Source organism: Myotis davidii, unplaced genomic scaffold, assembly GCF_000327345.1.
Source record: "Myotis davidii unplaced genomic scaffold, ASM32734v1 scaffold401, whole genome shotgun sequence".
NCBI lineage: Eukaryota > Metazoa > Chordata > Mammalia > Chiroptera > Vespertilionidae > Myotis > Myotis davidii.
The window spans coordinates 2,532,069-2,551,936 of record NW_006291020.1 but is presented as its reverse complement, the minus strand read 5'-3'; the positions used below and the strand labels follow the sequence as shown (position 1 = coordinate 2,551,936).

Below are 19,868 nucleotides of genomic sequence, written 5' to 3'. Positions count from 1 at the left end.
TTACCAAAATAAAATGAAAACTTTTGTTCACACAAAAGCCCGTATATGGGTGGTTTTAGCAGCTTTATTCATAATTGCCAAAACTTGGAAGAAACTACAAAGTCTTTTATCAGTAGATAAATGGATAAATAAACTGTGGTACATCCAGACAGTGTGTATTATTCAGTGCTAGAAAGAAATAAGTTATCAAGCTTTGAAAAGACATGGAAGAAATGTAAATGTATGTGAAAGAATCCAATCTGAAAGGGCTAAAATACTGTATGATTCCAACCTTATGACTTCCTGAAAAAGACAAAGTTATGAAAACAGTAAAAAGATAGGGTTTAGGGAAGGAAGGATGAATATGTGGAACACAGACAATTTTTAGGATATTGAAGTTATCTCTATATATAAAAGCCTAAGTGACCGTTATGATGGAATGACTAGAACAACCAGAATGACCGGTTGACCAGTTGCTATGATGTGCACTGACCACCACGGGGCAGAAGCTCAATGCAGGAGCTGCCCCCTGGTGGTCAGTGCCCTTCCCCAGGGGGAGTGCCGCTCCGCCAGAAGCCGGGCTCACGGCTGGCGAGCACAGCTGCAGCAGTGGGAGCCTCTCCCAACTCTGCGGCAGCACTACCAAGTGGCAGCAACAGGCGCAATGGGCCAGGATGAGCGCAAGCGGCGCCCCACCCTGGTTCTGGCTCCTCCCTGGTTCTGGCTCTTCCTATATGGCGCACTGCTATATCCCCAAGGGGTCCCAGATTGCAAGAGGGCGCAGGCCAGGCTGAGGGACACACCCCCTTCCAGTGCATAAATTTCGTGCACTGGGCCTCTAGTTTCTTTTATAATATCTCAAGGAAAAGTGATACATTTCTTAGGAATTAGGACACATAATGGCAGAAATTGCACCTTTTAGAAATACTGCTTTACTCTCCTAACTGCTGTGCTCTATGTACACAGAGAGGTGAGGGCAAGGAGACGGGTACTCCAGTGGTGGGAAGTGGAAGGGCAGTACTCGATCATGTGTCTGTATGGTTCTTGCAGGTTCCTGCAGTCTGTTGTATTTTATTCAGTGTAAAATATTCTGATGTTTTCTAACTAATAGCTGGATATGGTAACTTGAAAACAATGTCTTAGATACCTTAGATGTATTTCTGGTTATTAGGGTCGTATGTCTTTCCACAAGTTAGTCCTATTCTAACATTTGTAAAATTATAGCAATCGCAGAGCCCTTGCTAATCTAATAATAGGATAATATGCAAATTGGTTGGACGCTGTCACAAAATACCAATCAGCAGGCTTCATCCCTGCCCCCTGTGCCGGCCCAGAGACATGAGGCTCGTGTCCCTGCCCCCTGCGCTGGCCTGGAGACATGAGACTCATGTCCCCGCCCCCACCAACAGACCCTGGGATGTGAGTCTTGCATCCCCAGCAACAGGTCTGTGATGTGAGGCTCACGTTCCTGGCCCCCCGGCCCAGCCCAGGGGCAGGGTCGTGGTGGGGCCTCTGCCACCACGTGGTGGGGTCTGCAGGCCTCCCCTGGCTCTGGCATACCTCTTTGGGGCAATCCATTGAGGAGCCCTGGATGGGTGGGTGGGGCTTATCTCCTTGGAGTGATAACTACGGCGCGCGGGCTGGATCCGGCCCGTTTGAAATGAATAAAACTAAAAATAAAAAAGACCGTATCCTTTTATGTAATGATGTTTACTTTGAATTTATATTAGTTCACACAAACACTCCATCCATGCTTTTGTTCCGGCCCTCGGCCCTCCGGTCCAGTTTAAGAGCCCACTGTGGCCCTCGAGTCAAAAAGTTTGCCCACCCCTGGGTTAGACACTCAATGCAGGAGCTGCCTCCTGGTGGTTAGTGTGCTCCCACAGGGGGAGCGTCGCTCAGTCAGAAGCTGGGCTCACAGCTGGTGAACATAGCGGCGGTAGCAGGAGCCTCTCCCGCCTCCACTGCAGTGGGCAGTAAGGAGCAAGGGGTCCCGGACTGCGAGAGGACACAGACACCCACCCCCCTCCCGCGCCCAAGTGCACAAATTTCATGCACCAGACCACTAGTTACTTATAGGACTCAAGCTAAACTTGGGGATTGAATATAGTATTAAAACTATTTTGATTATCATGTAAATGGCTGTTTTAGCCATTAGGTTGTTATTTATTAACTAATGGCCCAGTGCACGGATTCGTGCACATTGAAAGGGAAATAATTAGAAGAAATATTTTAATATTGCTATTTGCCCTTTCTCCCTCAGTACCTGGGAGACAACGACCTCTTAGTGCATGAGTCAATGCTCAACCACTGAGTCACACCGGACAGGCCCCCTTGCCCCCACTGCCACTGCTGGTCGCCATTTGTGGGGCAATCAGCAGGGCGATCCCCTGCCACCACCACCGGTCATCGTCTGCAGGTTGATTGGCGGGGCGATTGGGCCCCTGCTCACACCCGCCTTGGTCTGGTGATGCCCACTCACTGGCTCCACCATCCCACCATGGTCCCGGTCTCATCGAAGCCCATTGGGGCCAGCAGCGTCTCCAATGCTGCCTGCTGCCATTGCCGCATCGCCAATGCCTGCCATGTTCTGCGCTGCCGCCTGTTGGTCAATGCATGTCATAGCGAGCAGTCGAACTCCCAGTTGAGGGGTCAATTTGCATATTAGTTTTTTATTGTATAGGATGTGTTTAAGTTAAGAATAAGTTTGTCTTGCTCTTGTCGAAGTCACCAGTGAATTTATTCTGTCGAAGCCAAATGCTGAGAAGGATGAGACCAGGGGAGAACCTTGGTACCTCCTTGCAGCTCCGTCTCCACCATCTTAACAGCAGTGAGATGACAGTAATCTCTTCCTAAGTACCTCTCATTCATGCTTTTGTTGGGCCTGTTTCCCAGTCACCGCATCCACTCCTGATTTCTCCAACACTATCTTAGATTGTAATGATAATTTGTAGTTTTGTTCCTGTTTCCTATGCTCTCTCTGTGCTTGGGTACTTGGCCTGCCGTCCTGCCTTTAGAAATTATTGTAGTGCACTTTCTTTTGCATTTCTCCGCCTCCTTGGAGATACTTTGGAAAGTGCTTATACAAATAGATGCCTGGTAAATGTTGGTAACTGAAGTCTAGTGCTTAATTTCAGTTGAGTTTGTATTTGTCATAATCATGTTCTTTTGCTTGCTTTCTAGGCACACAAACGAATGGTCTGGACTTTCAGAAGCAACCCGTGCCTGTTGGAGGAGCAATCTCAACAGCCCAGGCCCAGGCTTTCTTCGGACATCTCCACCAGGTAGTATGTTCTGCTTGACTGTGAGCAAGGGAGGATGGAGGCCTGGATGCTGGGGCCTGGGCAGGTCTTTCAGGATGTGGGACTTCTTAAGTTGATCGAGCCTGGTGCTGATCACATCGAATCGTGCCATTCTGAATGGCTAGTCCACATCTTATAGTTTAGTTGACTATAGCTATTGACCTCACAGCTGAGAATGTGTCAATATTATGTTAGTCCTCCATCGATTATGTTTGCCTGAGTCATTTATTATTATCATGGTCCCAGTGGTGATCCTTATTTTAATGTAACCGTGGTTTGAATTTCTGAACATACGACATGTGAGTATGAAATAGTATGACAGCATTCTGTGTGTTTTGTAGGACAGAATCCTTTCAGCTAGAGCTTGTTGTTAGGGCTATCATGTCTTAAAGACTTGACTATGTGGTGTGCACATATGTAAGATTTTTACTCTGCTGTGTACGTGGAGATTTTGAAATTAGAGTGAGCAGATAATTCTGATAGATTATAATAACAATAATGCACGTAAGTAGCTTGTTCACATGTGCTCTTTCACACAATGTGGAAGATGAATTAAGTGTTTAGATCGAAGTGTCTGTGAATACAAGCAGAATGTGATGTAAGGAATGTCTGACTGACCCAGTGTGGCATCCAGTGATGCTGAGTGTGGGCAACACCCTCCAGAAAGCAGTGGGAGCAGCATTTTCTCCTGGGCGGTGGAGGGACCGCGAACTTGTCTGCACAGTTTTAACCCCAGCAGGTAAACTTCTTTCAGCCTCAGTTCTAGCTCAATGACACACTTGGTAGAGGCGCTTGAAGTCCTTGTTGAGGACAGCTCTAATGATGGTGTCAGCAAGTAGACCCTGACTCCCCTGGTTGCTTACCTGCAGGTCCAGCTCGCAGGAACAAGTTTACAGGCCGCTGCTCAGACTTTAAATGTACAGGTAAGCTGGCACATGGGCTTGCGGGCAATTTTTCCATTTTCCCCTAGTTTTCCAATTTCATGGAATGAGCAGGCAGTAATTTTAAAATAGGAAATACTTAGGAGAAGTACCCTCTTTGTATTACTGATTCTCATGAAGATCCAAATAGACCAGGGGTCCTCAAACTTTTTAAACAGGGGGCCAGTTCACTGTCCCTCAGACTGTTGGAGGGCCGGACTATAGTTTAAAAAAAAACTATGAACAAATTCCTATGCACACTGCACATATCTTATTTTGAAGTAAAAAAACAAAATGGGAACAAATACAATATTTGTATTTGCATGTGGCCCACGGGCCGTAGTCTGAGAACCCCTGAAATAAAGGTAATCATTGTCACTAATGAAGATGGATTTTACACAGTGCTGCTCTGTGAATGACCAAAAGCGATCAAGAAAAGTCAGTTTTCCAAAGTTTTCTGTGTAAGTCCAAGAAAAACGTTTCCAAGTTATGCAGCTGTAGTGCATCCCTAAACACCAAGCCAAACAACGTCATAAATGCCCTTCTGTTTCCAACTGTCTTTCTGTTGCTCATCGTCATATCTTACAGAAACACTCTAGTGCAGAGGAACTGTCCAGGACTGAGAGCTGGTCTTAGGTTTGAGTCTCATTCTGTGCCTGCTAGCTGTGTTACCTTTAGCAAGTCACTTAACCTCTGGGGCTCATACCTTTTGATCTGCCTTTAAGTGGGTAACTGAGAGGATTGCCAGGGTTCCTCTCTGCTCAGAAATGTTATGATTCTGAGGATTGTAAGGGAACCTGTTTATAGATATTGATGTGCTTCAGTCAGTCAACAAGTTTAAAACAAAACTTAAATCTGGCTACATTGCTACTGTGAATCATATGGCAAAGGCATGCCAAGTTCAAGTATTAGGCATGACTCCTTAATATTTCAGTCAACCTGCTGTTTCTTTTCATTAGCGTGTTTTGGTAACTAAAAGCCAAGAGGGGGACACAGTTTCTGGAATATTGGTTTCAGTGTTGCTAATGACTCAAGACCTCGGGTTGAGCATTCCATGCAACCCAGTGGAATATGGGCCTACATGGAAACAAGGAGGGAAAAGAGAGGGAGATAGTGCAACCTCCCTTTGTGAGGGAGAGGAGGTGGAAATCGCCTGGGTTGCCATGGTAAACTTTCATCCCTTAGAGAGATGTTGGCAAACAGGCTGTGTCTCCAGTGCCGTGTGTTTACAGTCCTGCACTGTAATTACCTCACTGACTGGCAGAATTAATCAGAACCTCTATGTTAATTAGCCTTGCTGCAGTCCCCAAAACAGGTGGTGGGAAATATGCAAATCTATGCAACATTTCAATGCTCTATATAACCAGTGTTAATTTAACATAAAATATTTTCTCAGTGCCTCTCCAGGACTGAGTTCTCTCTCTCCTGAGGGCAGCATTTCCGCATTTCCCTCTAAGCTGCGGTGTGACTTGATGGGCGATGCTAGGTTAAAGTTCTCTAGATATTAAAGGAAGTTCCGTGGGCCAGGCAGTCACTCTCTGTGGGAGTAAGGCCACACTGCCCACCAAAGGCCCTTTGGAATGTGGGGCAGGAAGCTCTCCTGTAGAGGGTGCAAAGTGCGCTCTCCCCACCCCTTCCCAGAGGGGAGGATTAGGGTGAATTTCGCTGGTTTGTGTTGGACCAAATTATTTTTTCTTCTTAAAAATTATAATACAGCTTTGCTGGCAATGGAACAAAAAAAATCTATAAACTTAATATGCAAAATCAGGAAAATACACAGATTTATAAGAAAGGAAAAGAATGAAACCAGAAAACTCATGACTGAATAAGTTCATGTTTTAAATAATTCTTGAAATATGGAGTTATAAGTGCATTTCTTTTAATGAACAATTTGAAATCTCTTTACCCCCTCCCACCTTCAGTCTAAATCTAATGAAGAATCGGGGGATTCCCAGCAGCCAAGCCAGCCTTCCCAGCAGCCTTCTGTGCAGGCAGCCATCCCGCAGACCCAGCTCATGCTGGCTGGAGGGCAGATAACCGGGGTAAGTTTTCTGGGAGCATCGTGATAGACGTTCTGTGCCAGACTGCCATTGGCCAGATGTTGATTAGGACTCTGCTGTAGCAGGCAGTAAGGGGGCTGGGCCTAGCACCATTATGTCTTCGGGAACTCTCTACACTGGAGGCAGCTCTGAGAAGGGAATTACTTGGGTTTTCAGGGTATATTTTCTACAATTGCAGATGCTTGGGATAAACTGACAGCATTTCTAAGCCCATGTTTCCACTGTTGCTTCGTCATGCGGTGGAATCATTGTCCAGTGGGTGAGACTCTTGCATTGATGAATAGTAGTGACCATTTGCGTTATGACATCATTGCAGAGCAGAAGTTAAAGAGGGGAATCCTATCTAATAAAGAGGGCATATGCATATTGACTGTCATGCGGTAACAGTCAAAATGGCTGGGCCCACAGTGGAGGCAGGGATTCCATAACACAAGATTGCTGCACCCACAGTGGAGGCCGAGTTCCCTTACTGAACAATTAGCAGGAACCTGAGGCTGCGCCTCCGCCTGGTGGGGCTTGACGGGACCTCAGGCCGCACCCCCCCGACCTGGTGGGGCTTGATGGGGGTGGGGCCGACCGGGTCTGGGTCTCGCGTGATTTCGAGGCGCACATGGGTGGGCGAGGATTTGACTCTGGTTCCCGTGGCATGCACCAGACTCTGACAAGAGGAAGATTTTCATATACATGTTACTAATTTTCTTTCATCTCTGATACTTCTATTATAGAGAAAGGGCAAATAGCAATATTAAAATATTTCCTCTAATTCCCTTTTAATGTGCACGAATTTTGTGCACCGGGTCACTAATAATGCCTATAAAAGAACATTTAAGTTACAGTGTGCTGTTCTAAAATTAAGCCTCTGGTGGAGGCAACCAATTGATTTTCTATCACACTGATGTTTCTTTCTTCCTATCTATCTATCTATCTATCTATCTATCTCTTCCTCTAAATAAATAAAATAAATAAATAAATAAAATTAAGCCTCTGGTCTCAAATTCTGGCTCTCAGTTTACTGTCTGGGCTAATTATGCCATCTCCCTGTGGCTCAGTATTCCTTTGCTTAAATGCAGATGTTGATAATGCCCATGCCACAATATTGTGATAAAGACTAAGGGTAATACTGTATGTAAAACTCATAGAACAGTGCTGGGCATGTAGTATTCAATAAATGTCATTTATTTTTATTCACAACTAGAGGCCCGGTGCATGAAATTCATGCACAGGTAGGGTCCCTAGGCCTGGCCAGAGATCAGGGCCGATCTGTGGGGTGACCAGTGAGATGATCAGGGACCCCCGCTGGCATCTGCCTTGGCTGGCCTGGGGCCTGCAGGTTTGGGGCAACTCCTGCATTGAGCGTCTGCCCCCTGGTGGTGAGTGCACATCATAGTGACCAGTCATTCCACTGGTTGTTTTGTCGTTCAGTCAATTTGCATTATAGGCTTTTGTTATATAGGATAAGTTGGCCTATGTGAATATATTGAGCTTTTAACTTTTCAGCTGTCTTTGCTCTAAGACACCATTTAAAATACAGTGGGGCCTTGACTTACGAGTTTAATTCATTCCGTGACAGAGCTCGTAACTCAAATTACTCGTATGTCAAATCAAAAAGTGAACGAGTGAGACACGTGATGCTGGGCTGATGTTGTGGCGTTCACTGTGATGTTTGCTGCGCCAACTAGCGGTGGGGTATCTGAAGCTGGCTCGTAACCCGAATTTTAGCTTGCAACTCAAAGCAAAAAATCGGCCGAGAGACGGCTCGTATCTCGAAAAACTCGTTAGTCGGGACACTCGTAAGTCAAGGCCCCATTGTATTTTTCCAGCCTGGCAGGCATGGTTCAGTGACGAGTCTATGAACCAGGAGGTTGCGGCTCAATTCTGGTTAGGGCATATGTCAGGGTTGCGGGTTCAATCACCATTTGGGGGTGTGCAGGAGGCAGCCGATCAATGATTCTCTCTCATCATTAATGTTTCTCTCCCTCTCCCTTTCTCTCTCAAATCAATAAAAATATTTAAAAATATTTTCCTAATGCTGAAAATTTCTCATTATTTTGGGGGGAGGAGGTGGGGTATTAAGGAGTAGTAAGGAAGAGTTATTTATTAATCAATTCATATCACGTCAACCCACAAAATTTTGTATGTCCTTCATTTCCTTTAAGTATGTTTTGGCAGTAGAAAGCTCTTTTAAGAATTATTGCAAAATTGTTTACAAAATCCCATTAGTAGAGATGAATACATGTTCATATATTATAAGAAACCTCTATAAACATATCTGGAAGGGAATCTGACTTTTGAATCGTTTGATTCAGGTTCTGTCTCTAAGGCACAGACAGGTTGCATCGGACCCTTTAGGACAGTGATGGCGAACCTATGACACTCGTGTCAGAGGTGACTTTTTTGGTTGATTTTTCTTTGTTAAATGGCATTTAAATATATGAAATAAATATCAAAAATATAAGTCTTTGTTTTACTATGGTTGCAAATATCACAAAATTTCTATAAGTGACAAGGCACCAGAGTTAGGGTTTTTCAAAATGCTGACACGCTGAGCTTAAAAGGTTCGCCATCACTGCTTTAGGAGGAGGTGTGCGCCAAGTGGCAGACCTTGCTCTTCAGAATATGATAGTATTCCTTCTCCTTTGATCAGCGCGTGGCATCAAAAGGAAGGAGGAGCACACTGCTTTAATGCAGCCTGAAATAAGTTGCATTGTGAAAGCAAGTTTAAATCTGCTCTGAATATATTTCCTCTGCTACTGGTTGAGTTTTTGCTTTGGGTGAGGAGTTTCTATAATGTGAGGGACACTTGGGATTCCAGGTTTATGTGGCTGGAGCCTCTGTTAAACCTGCATCAGAAATTATTTGCATGTTGAGAGAGGGGCTGTCACCACCTGTTTCACAGAGATAACGTGTGGGAAAGGGGATATAAAGTTGCAGACCCATTGCTTTCAATAACAGAAAAGACTGTTGGAGGGAGGGGGCTGCAGGGAGACTTGGAAAAGAAACAAATGGAGCTCATAATTCTTTAGTCATATCTTCAGCCATAATGGAAATGATGGACTAGGGCAGGATTCATGCTAATGGGGAGCAGCTGGGCCTTATCAGCCCGTCCCATGTCAGATGCAGCTTACTTGGTCCTCATTCATCTGACTGCCCACTTGCTGCTCTGTTGGGTATACATTTCTTTTCATAGCCTGTAAGTGTTGATTCTTTTTCTTCTTGCTTACTAGTTTATTACTATTTTGCTTGAAACCTAGGGCCCTGGACAAGCTTGAATGATTTAAGTCCAGAGTGAGGTCCACCATTTTCATTTAAATGTTCTGCTGGTAATGGTAGTTTGATCACTGATGAACATTTTAGTCTCATGCTAACCATGTGAAGTTGGTAGCTAAGGTCTAATACCACTTGAGTTACCTCCTTCAGAGCAGTTGACTTGAATTAGGGGCCCTTCTTTAATTCTTTTCAATTGTTTGTCCTAATTTGTTTAGCTCACTTTGACGCCAGCCCAGCAGCAGTTGCTCCTGCAGCAGGCGCAGGCACAGGCACAGCTGCTGGCCGCTGCAGTACAGCAGCACTCCGCCAGCCAACAGCACAGTGCTGCTGGGGCCACCATCTCTGCCTCCGCCGCCACTCCCATGACGCAGATCCCGCTGTCTCAGCCCATACAGATCGCACAGGTGAGTGAGTAGCTCTCACAGCCGGGGCAGGGAGAGGAGCAGTCTCACAGCCGGAGCAGGGAGAGGAGCAGTCTCACAGCCGGGGCAGGGAGAGGAGCAGTCTCACAGCCAGGGCAGGGAGAGGAACAGTCTCACAGCCGGAGCAGGGAGAGGAGCAGTCTCACAGCCGGGGCAGGGAGTGGAGCAGTCTCAGAGCCAGAGCAGGGAGAGAAACAGTCTCACAGCCAGAGCAGGGAGAGGAGCAGTCTCAGAGCCGGGGCAGGGAGAGGAGCAGTCTCACAGCCGGGGCAGGGAGAGGAGCAGTCTCACAGCCGGGGCAGGGAGAGGAGCAGTCTCACAGCCAGAGCGGGAAGTGAGCATCAGAAGGGCAATTTTTCTTTAATTGGAAATTCACTTTCTTATTGTTAGTGGGGCCCTTGCAGGCTCAGGAGCTCTCAATCAGTGAGGTAAGTGGTAGCCTTCCTTACCACTGAACTACAAGTGATAATACATTCGTTTGCTTGAGTTGATATTATAAACACATAAGTGATTGTTTGAATAATTGACTGTATTAAGTGACAGGTCTTGAGTAATTAACTGGCATATTTTTGAAGCAGGGGTTTGGTCACTGTGTCTCATTAGCCACTGGGGCTGCAGCCTGGCTCTGTCCGGTGCTGCAGTGGGTCCTGCCCATGTGCGAGCCAGCGAGGCGCCTGCTATAGCCAAGGAGCTTGGGCAGAACTGTGGTAGGACATTGTTTGGTTTCATTTTTCACATTTTGGAACCAAGTATCAGAGATAATAAAAATGCAATTAAGAGGCATAGACAGTACCACCAAGGAGGGAAGGTAAATGAAATCCTTCGTCTCAAGGAGAAGAAGAGAGAAGGGGTAGTCAGGGCAGTGAGGTCTGTGAAGATTGTTCTGAGCCTGGTCCTGGACAGCTGTGTTCATCCCCGAGAGAGGCCTTGGAAATGGACTGAAAGGGAGCGGGGGTGTGACTAGACAGCACAAAGAAACAACTACAAGAGTAGGGAATAGATGTCAGACTAACTTTTTTGGCTATTATATCCAATCTTTATCAAGATGACATTTTTATTTTGACCACTTCCTTGATCAACAAAAACATGTTGTTAGTGCCTGAGCTGTGAGACCCTATGTTGACATTATTTTAATAAGATGTTATCGATCAGATTTTTGTATGGGTAACGTAATGTTTCACAGTGATTTCTCAGTTGAGTTCAATGAGCTGGTGCCAAATTTCATAAATCACTATAGATTTTTAAATTTTTTTATGCAAATTCAGATAGCACTCTCAATTTTTACTTCAGAGAAAAAATCAGTTAACTATTTAAAAACTCAAATTCTTTTCTCATTTGATTTTTAAACTCCACTTGATTTTTAAAACCCATATTGGTCTCTACATGTTAAAACACACCTTTAACCATTTATTGTGGGAATTGGAAATAACCATTGAAAATTAGGCTCATCGTAAGTCATGACACAGTATCTGCCAACAAATATAGTCCTTGTAGGAGCTCCGTTTCTCCTCCTGCATTGTGGACGCACTGGAGCATGCGTCATGCATGAGTGAGAAGTGTTGCCTGATTGGGTTGGGACAGAACACCTCATCTGAGAATGTTACAAATAAGCAAACTTTTATCTCCTTCTCCAACCATGTTTTCATTCTAATGCTTTAGGATCTGCAACAACTACAGCAACTTCAGCAGCAGAATCTCAACCTGCAGCAGTTCGTGCTGGTGCATCCAACCACCAACCTGCAGCCAGCACAGTTCATCATCTCACAGACGCCCCAGGGCCAGCAGGGTGAGCCCATCACAGCCGTCCACTTGCAGGGCAAGCAGCCCTGAAACTGCCCATTAGAACAGGGGTCCTCAAACTATGGCCCGCGGACCCCATGCGGCCTGCCGAAAACATTTATCTGGCCCGCCAGGTGTTTTGCCGCCGCTGCCTGTTGCTTAGCAGCCGACTAGTTTCTTTTTAAACTGTAGTCCGGCCCTCCAGCGGTCTGAGGGACAGTGAACTGGCCCCTTGTTTAAAAAGTTTGAGGACCCCTGCATTAGAACAATGTTCTCCTTAAATTTTACTGACCTTTGAACTCAGTATTCATGTTAAGAAGAGTATTTTTTTCACGTGTACCACAATATTGAAGGTCATCCTTCCCTGCCGTCATTTCTGTAATCACCAAGGAGGAACCAAGAGTTTGGCCAAAAGTCTAAATGAAATCTCTCAACACTGAACATAAATTGGATAAATTGCTTCTGCTATTTTGGTAGTTTTTCCTGGAAGTGAAGTCAAAGAATGTAGGCCAAGCATTCAAGTATATGCTTCTACAATCATTTGGTTTCTTTTAAGGTTTGAGAAGGAGAGGGTATTATATTAGAAGGTGTGCACAATTTGTAAATGATAAAAACTGTCTTCACCGCTGTTTAGTGGTGAATATTGTATCAACAATCAAGTTCATTGTGTTTCTAAAGCTGGTTAATGGCATCAGTGCAGAGGGTGTCTGGGTGGGTGGTTCCTCATCATTGCTGTTGCTTAGCCTTTTTTCTTGACCATTCACTCCAGAACCTTTTGTTATGTAAATGCCTGTTACATTTAAAGGGTAGTCTGCTCCCTTCATGAACTAGACAATTCTCTGGTTGTTGGTGAAGGATTCTGGGTGAGAGATTGAGCTCTTGGGAATGTCAATCTGCTTCCATTTAGACTACTTCACTTTCATCCATTCCACCCGAAAGTAAAGAACTGGCCAATTAGAGGGTTATTCAGGTTACACTAAAGACATGCCATCTTAGTCTAATGTTTCATATCTCCTTGCCCAAGTCACATTAGCAAGATTGAACTTTAGTAAGACCAATAAGACTATTAGGAGATCAGTTGGAAATTTCCATCTCACGGTCATATTCTTTTTGCTATGAGATCAAAGTAGTCCTTATGTTCCTGGCATAATGTGTTGTGTTTTAACAGGTCTCCTGCAAGCGCAAAATCTTTTAACGCAACTACCTCAGCAAAGCCAAGCCAACCTCCTGCAGTCGCAGCCAAGCATCACCCTCACCTCCCAGGTCAGCCTTCTCCCATGGGGGTTGCTTTTTCTTGTCCTGTTGTTTTAAGGGACTTTTGGACTTTGTTGAATTAAACACAAACACACACATACACACACACACACACACACACACACACATCTTAATTTTAAAAATCCTAGTATTCAAAAACTGACTAAAAATTCAAAGCTGGGCTTATCAACTCGATAAAGCACCACTACCAAATTGATGTAGTCTTTGAAAATCTTCAAGGAGTCCCTTTTTTCACGTATGTTCATAAAGAATGACAGTCTTAGTGGCAAGTGAGTAATGAGTTCTGGCTGTTTGACCACCCTCCCCCAGCACTGCAGGAGAGCTTGCCTCGAACTAGAGGCCTGGTGCCTTAGCAAAGGCCCGAGCGCCCTCGGTTGGCCCTTTCTCGGAAGCTGCATAGAGGCCCTGACTCCTGTGTCTTCTCTCAACTTCCAGGTGTTGCTTCAGCTCATTTCTACCAGAGTGTAGCTCTAAAACGCACCAGTCTAGACACTGAGAGGCGAGAGCATTAGGACCAGTTCAGCTGTGACTGAGCGTGTCATTGGTCCATCTGTAAATTAAGTGACGCTCTGAACTGCTGGCCCTGGGACCCATTCCACCTCTGACTCTGTTCTCATGGAAGTTTTCACACATTACCAGATTTGACAAAATTCAATATCTGTTTATGATAAAAACTCTTGCAAATAAGGAATAGAGGGTAACTTTCTTAACCTATAAAAAGTAGCCACCAAAAACTCAGCATCACAAAGATGAATACTTCCTGCTCAGCATTGAACTGAAGGCGCTAGCAGGACAGTACGACAAGAAAAAAATAAAGGACACAGATTAGAAAGAAGAAAGAAGACTGCCCTGATTGGTAGACGAATGGTTGCCTGTGCAGAAAATTCCAAGACAGCCACAAAAACGCTGCTGAAATTAATAGGTGATTTTAGCAAGTGTGTAGGATACAAAGTTGATACACAAAAAATCTGTATTCCCAATCACAATGATCATTTGGAAGTTGAAATTAAGAAAAGTATTTATAGTGCCTAAGGATAAATTTAACAAACATTTGCAAGACCTTTACATTGAAAACTATAAAATATTGCTGAGTGAATTTAAAGAAGACCTAAATTGATGGTGAGACCTAACATGTTCATGAAGCAGAAGGCTTCGCTTGTTCAAATGTGAGTTCCCTCCAGATTGATCTATGGCTCCCACACGATGCCACCAGTACCCAGATGGCTTTCTTAGAAATTTACATGCCATTTCTAACTCACATATATGGAATTGTGGGGGACATAGAATAGCCAGGCAATTTTGAAAAGTAAGAAAGTTGAAAGGCTGCCTGATGTCAAGAATTACTGTAAACTACAGTAATGAAGACGGTGTAAGACTGACACATAGATAGGAATGGGAAGAGTGAAGGTCCAGTGGGGCCACACATCTGTGGGCAGCTGACTGCCCACGAAGGTGTCAGAGGCTTCCAGAGAAAGAAAAGTCTCAACAAGTGGCCCTGTCCACTGGGCTGTGCACAGTGAAGACAGGACCTTGGTCCTGGCTCTCCCGCTGTGTGGGGGTGAATTTGAAGTGGGTTGTAGACATAAACTTCTAGAAGTAAACTCAGGGATAGTCTTTGTGTCCTTGGGCACAGTAATGATTTCTTAAATGGTATTAAAGAGTCCTAACCATCAAAGAAAAAAGTTGATGGATTTTGTAAAAAGTAAAAGCTTCTGGTAAAAGAATAAAACGAAAAGCCACAGGCTGGAAGAAAAAATTATTAAAACTTATCCTATATAATGAAGATATAATATGCAAAATGTTAATTACAACCGACAGCGTAATGACCGGATCACAGATCAGCAGGAGGGTGGGACAGCGAGCTACAAGTGGGCTGCGGAGAGCTACATACAGAAAGGGGCAGGGCAGCAAGCTATGGGGGGCAGGGGGAGCAACAGGAGGGCGGGGCAGCAGGTGGAGAGCTACAGGAGGGTGGCAGCGAGCTACTGGCGCTGGATTCACGCGCAGGGCTACTAATATCTGATAAAAGACTTGTTCCCAGGATATATAAAGAGCTCATACAACTCAATCATGAGACAACCTGATGTTCCAAAAAGGGATTGCATGCAAAATATTGAAGATCCTTCATTGAAGAAGGTATGTGAATGCCCAGGAAGCATATGAAGAAGTGCCCCAAATCATGAGTCCTGAGGGAATGCTGATATCACCACATACCCGCCAGAACGGGCAGGATAAAAAGATTGACAGTAACCAGGGTGGCGAGAAGGTGAAGCAACTAGAGCTTGCATACAGCCAGTAGGGTTGCAAAACAGTACTGATGCTTTAGGAAACAGCTTGGTAATTTCTTATCAAGTTAACTATCTATGTGCCTTCTGACCTAGCAGTTCTTCCAAACGCTGTATATGAATGTTCGAAGCACTTTTATTCATAGTCACTCCAAACTGGAAACAACCGAGATGCCCACCAGCTGGTGAATAGATAGTGTATCATTTGGCATAGCCACGCGGCAGATGCTGCTCAGCAGTAGCAAGAGCTGTACTCTGCTGCAGTGAAGCCCATGTGTGAATTTCAAAAGCACTGCTCAAGTGCCAGAAACCAGACATGAAGGACGCCTGCTGAGCCATTCCATTTGTATAAGTCCTATCAGTGGTCGCCAGGGCGGGGGCTCTGGGTGGCGTCGGACAGCACAGGGTGCACGGGAACTTTGAGGGTGATGAAAATATCCTGAATCACTTGTAGCAGTTGTGTGATTGTCGAAACACTTCAAAGGGCACACTAAACGGCACATTTTATTGTGAATATGCGGAATAGAAAAGTAAGGGTGGAGTTTTGAGAAGACCTTACCTAAGTGACTCCTTCCTGGCCCACCTGCTCTGTACATGGTGGCGTTGTGTTATCCTGCCCCTGCTCACTGGATTCTACTCTGTCCTTGAAGTCTGGGCCAGCCTGGCCTCAGGCTGCTGGGGCTGGAGAAACGCCTCTATAACCACTCCACCTAAGGTGACCCAAGTGATGCTTAGTCCTTTATTATTTGAGAGCAATGCTACTTTGAGCTTGCAGGTGAAGTAATAGTCTGACAGTTGAGACTGGGAAGCGTACAGCCGTGTAGGTGTCTGGTATGGTTGGTGCTGTTTTGGGCACCTTCCCAATGGCCAGGTTAAAAATTACTAGTGTCACCATGTCAGAAATGAGTGTTGTCTTCACTGCACAGGACAGAGAGGTGCTTACCCAGCTGCAGGCCTGTGGAGTCCTATTGTCTAGTTTTCTGGGCTAGTGAGTTCAGTTGGAGAGAGTATATTACTAATGAGGTCTAAGTAAGGGTATATGACCCATTTCAACTACAAGAGCAAAACTCACAGCCACAGACGTGGTATGTGATCGTGGCCTGCGATCTCTCAACCCAGGCACCATTCACAGGAAGGGTCAGCTGAGCGATGGAGATGCACTCACGGCAGCACCTGTCTGTCACTAGTGATACTCAGAAGGGGTCTCCTAGCGCTTGTGTTTTCATAATAAGGACATTTTGTATTTCTTCTACAAAAAGGAAAGATAATACCCTCATGTCCCCAAGTAAGCTTTAGATGGATTTTAGTAATTAAATGCTTTAAAATACATAGAAGAAGCAGGTAGAATATTTTAAAAATTTATCCAAGTTAGAAATAAATGAAAGCTTTTTCAGGTTTGAAGCAACACGTGATATTAGAAAAGAAAAAAGTCCCCCCCCCCTTTTTTTTCTTTTGATAATTTAAAAGTTAGGTACGTTGAAAAATAAAAGGAAAAGCAGATAGGGAAAATTTGCATTAATGCAACACAATCTATAACATTTGATGAGTTCTTTAAGGATAAGAATGAGAAGATCATTAATACTTTATACAAATGGGTTCAGATGTCAAAACTAATTCACATCAAAGGAGATACAGATAATAATTCACACATGGGGGAATTTTGACTTTATGTAATAAGAGAAATACGAATTAGGGCAACAGTGAATTAGCAAACATTTTGAAAGCTGCTGACAGATTTTGGGGAGAGATCGGATGGTGAGAACCGACATGCTGCTGTGGATCAGAAGCGATGCCATTGTCTTTGGCTGCCCTTTATCTGGTTACAGAAGTGCTTCATGAATTTATCTCCGAGAACTAATTCCAGAGGTGGGAAAAGAGCTACATGCAGAACCATTTGTTGTGGTGTCACCTGTGCTAGTGAAAACAAAGAAGTGTCCAAAAATGAAGAAATTGTTAAATTATGATCGTATTGCTTCCGTCAGCCTTTGAAAACGATAATTAGGAAAACTGGAAAACCATAGGAATAAAAAAAATATAATTGCCCTGACCACTGAGCAGTGGTTGGAGCATCTATAGTCACTGGAGGGTTATGGGTTTGATTCCCGGTCAAGGGCTCATACCTGGGTTGTGGGTTTGATCCCTGGTCCGGAAGGGGCGCATGGGCATGCGTGAGGGGGCAACCAGTCGATGTGTCTCTCTCATCAATGTTTCTCTCACTCACCCCCCTTCCACTCTCTAAAAATCAATGGGGGAAAAACAGGATAATAAAGAAAAAAAAATGTAGCTCTTTGGAAAATTAGAGAAAATGAAGCTATTAAGTTATTTAAACTGTAGGTGGTTTGCTTTTCTTAAAATACTTTTAATAATCTTATAGTAATATTTTTATAATATTGTGTTGGAGATATATAAAATAGTGATAAACAAGATAGATTAGTCCCTGCTGTTTTGAGACTTATAGTTTAAGTGGTATGTTTATTAAGTAGAGTCTAGAAAATGAGGACTAATCTATGAAAAGGCATAAAATACATGTATTTAGACTATTTGAAAACCCGTATATACTGGGTTTCATTTTTAGGTAGACAAGTTTTTTACTCGTGCTTATCTGTGATTTTGGGGTACATGATTTCACATTCTACTTTTCTCCACAAAACTACCTGTTGCAGGGTCTCCATAATCCTCCCCCAATACAGCTGTTTCCTTAGGTTGTTTACTTGCTGCACAGTCCAGTTGCAGCCTAAACACCTTTTTGTATGTCTGTTCTTCTCCTTCTCCTTCTCTAACAGCCAGCAACCCCAACACGCACAATAGCTGCAACCCCAATTCAGACACTTCCACAGAGCCAGGCAACACCAAAGCGAATCGACACTCCCAGCTTGGAGGAGCCCAGTGACCTTGAGGAGCTTGAGCAGTTTGCCAAGACCTTCAAACAAAGACGAATCAAACTTGGATTCACTCAGGTAGATGAGCCCGCCCTGAACTTGGATTTCCCTACTCAGCCTGCTTTACGTGTCCATTAGTTTTCCTGCATCTGTAAGATTAGACTATTGTATATATTTGGTTATAAACTTATGATTTAATGCTAGGTTAAAACTTGAAGACTCTCTCAGAACACAGGCCTCTGAGATTATAATTATACTAATAGTGCTGAGAAATTAAAAGATTGTGTTAGGGGATGGTATGACCATACTGAGGGTTTTGTTATTTGAAGAACATATGGTTCTAGACCAGCCGTGGGTAAACTACGGCAAACTACGGCCCGTTTGAAATGAATAAAACTATTGAAAAAAAAGACCGTACCCTTTTATGTAATGATGTTTACTTTGAATTTATATTAGTTCAAACAAACACTCCATCCATGCTTTTGTTCTGGCCCTCCGGTCCAGTTTGAGAACCCATTATGGCCCTCGAGTCAAAAAGTTTGCCCACCCCTATTCTAGACCTTACTGCTATATATGTGAGGTAGAGAGAGTCAAGATTCCAAGTCTCTCAGAGTAGCTGACAGGGGAACATTTGAAAGGCTTGTTTGAAATAGTTTTTTGTAGGGGGTGGAGACATGCGCTTGCATGTACACGTGCAAAATAAGCCCAAACTGAAACAAATTAGGAATCTATCAAAGATGAAAAATCCAAATTAAGTTTTTTTAATGCCAGGTAGCAAAGCATTTTGAGTAGAATATGTCCAGTGGTTTGGCAGGAGGCTTGGCCTATAGGCACTGCTTTAATTCCTCTCATTCACTGCGTAAGTGACACTGGAGTGGAAGGAAATTGAAGGGCATTTATGTAAAACTAGAGGCTCGGTGGACAGATTCGTGCGCATTGAAAGGAAATTAATTAGAAGGTGGCTGGTGGGGCGGGACTGAACAAGATTGGCCGGATACGCCCTGGAACCAGTCTCCCATGGTTTCTCCCCAGCTGGCCCCACCTGGGATGGCGCCGGGGTTCAAAGGGCACCTGCGGAGTGAGCGCGGGTCCCTCTGGCAGGTGGGGTCCCTTGGCCTGGCCTGCAGGGATCAGGCTGAAACCGGTAGTCCGACATCCTCTGAGGAGTCCCAGAGTGCACGCGGGCGCTCTGCAAAGTTGCTGTTGCTCAGCAGCTCCTGCTTTGAGCATCTGCCCTGGTAGTCGGTGTGCATCATAGCCTGGTCGGAGCATCTGTCCCCTGGTGGTCGTTGCGTGTCATAGCTACCAGTCAAACGGTCACTTAGGCTTTTATAACCTCCTATATAATAAAACCTTAATATGCTTAAGTATCCAGTTGTCCATTCAACCAATCAAAGCGTAATATGCTAATGATATGTGAAGACTGTTCAACCACTCACAATGACGTGCACTGACCACCAGTGGGTAGAAGCTCCAACCAGTAGGTTAGCTTGCTGCTGGGATCCGGCTGATTGGGACTGAGCGAGACTGGCTGAACATGCCCTGCCCTCCCATGGTCCTTACCTGGCTGGCCAACCTCCTGCGTCCCTTCCCAGCCCTGATTGTGGGGTCCCTCGGCCTGGCCTGCACCCTCTCACAATCTGGGACTGATTGGGGGATGTTGGAGAGCCAGTTTCTGCCCAATCCTGCAGGCCAGGACT

At 44.6% G+C, this 19,868-nt stretch overlaps 1 protein-coding gene across 1 annotated transcript in view; it reads left to right on the top strand.

Annotated features, from left to right (window-relative positions):
* POU2F1 (POU class 2 homeobox 1) overlaps positions 1-19,868 on the top strand; it is a 91,244-nt gene that overhangs the window by 56,429 nt on the left and 14,947 nt on the right. The window contains exons 4-10 of the mRNA XM_006764192.2: positions 3,163-3,263; positions 4,151-4,204; positions 6,124-6,243; positions 9,744-9,932; positions 11,610-11,736; positions 12,898-12,992; positions 18,073-18,246. Coding sequence (XP_006764255.1) covers positions 3,163-3,263; positions 4,151-4,204; positions 6,124-6,243; positions 9,744-9,932; positions 11,610-11,736; positions 12,898-12,992; positions 18,073-18,246 — 860 coding nt within the window. The remainder of the gene's footprint in view (positions 1-3,162; positions 3,264-4,150; positions 4,205-6,123; positions 6,244-9,743; positions 9,933-11,609; positions 11,737-12,897; positions 12,993-18,072; positions 18,247-19,868) is intronic.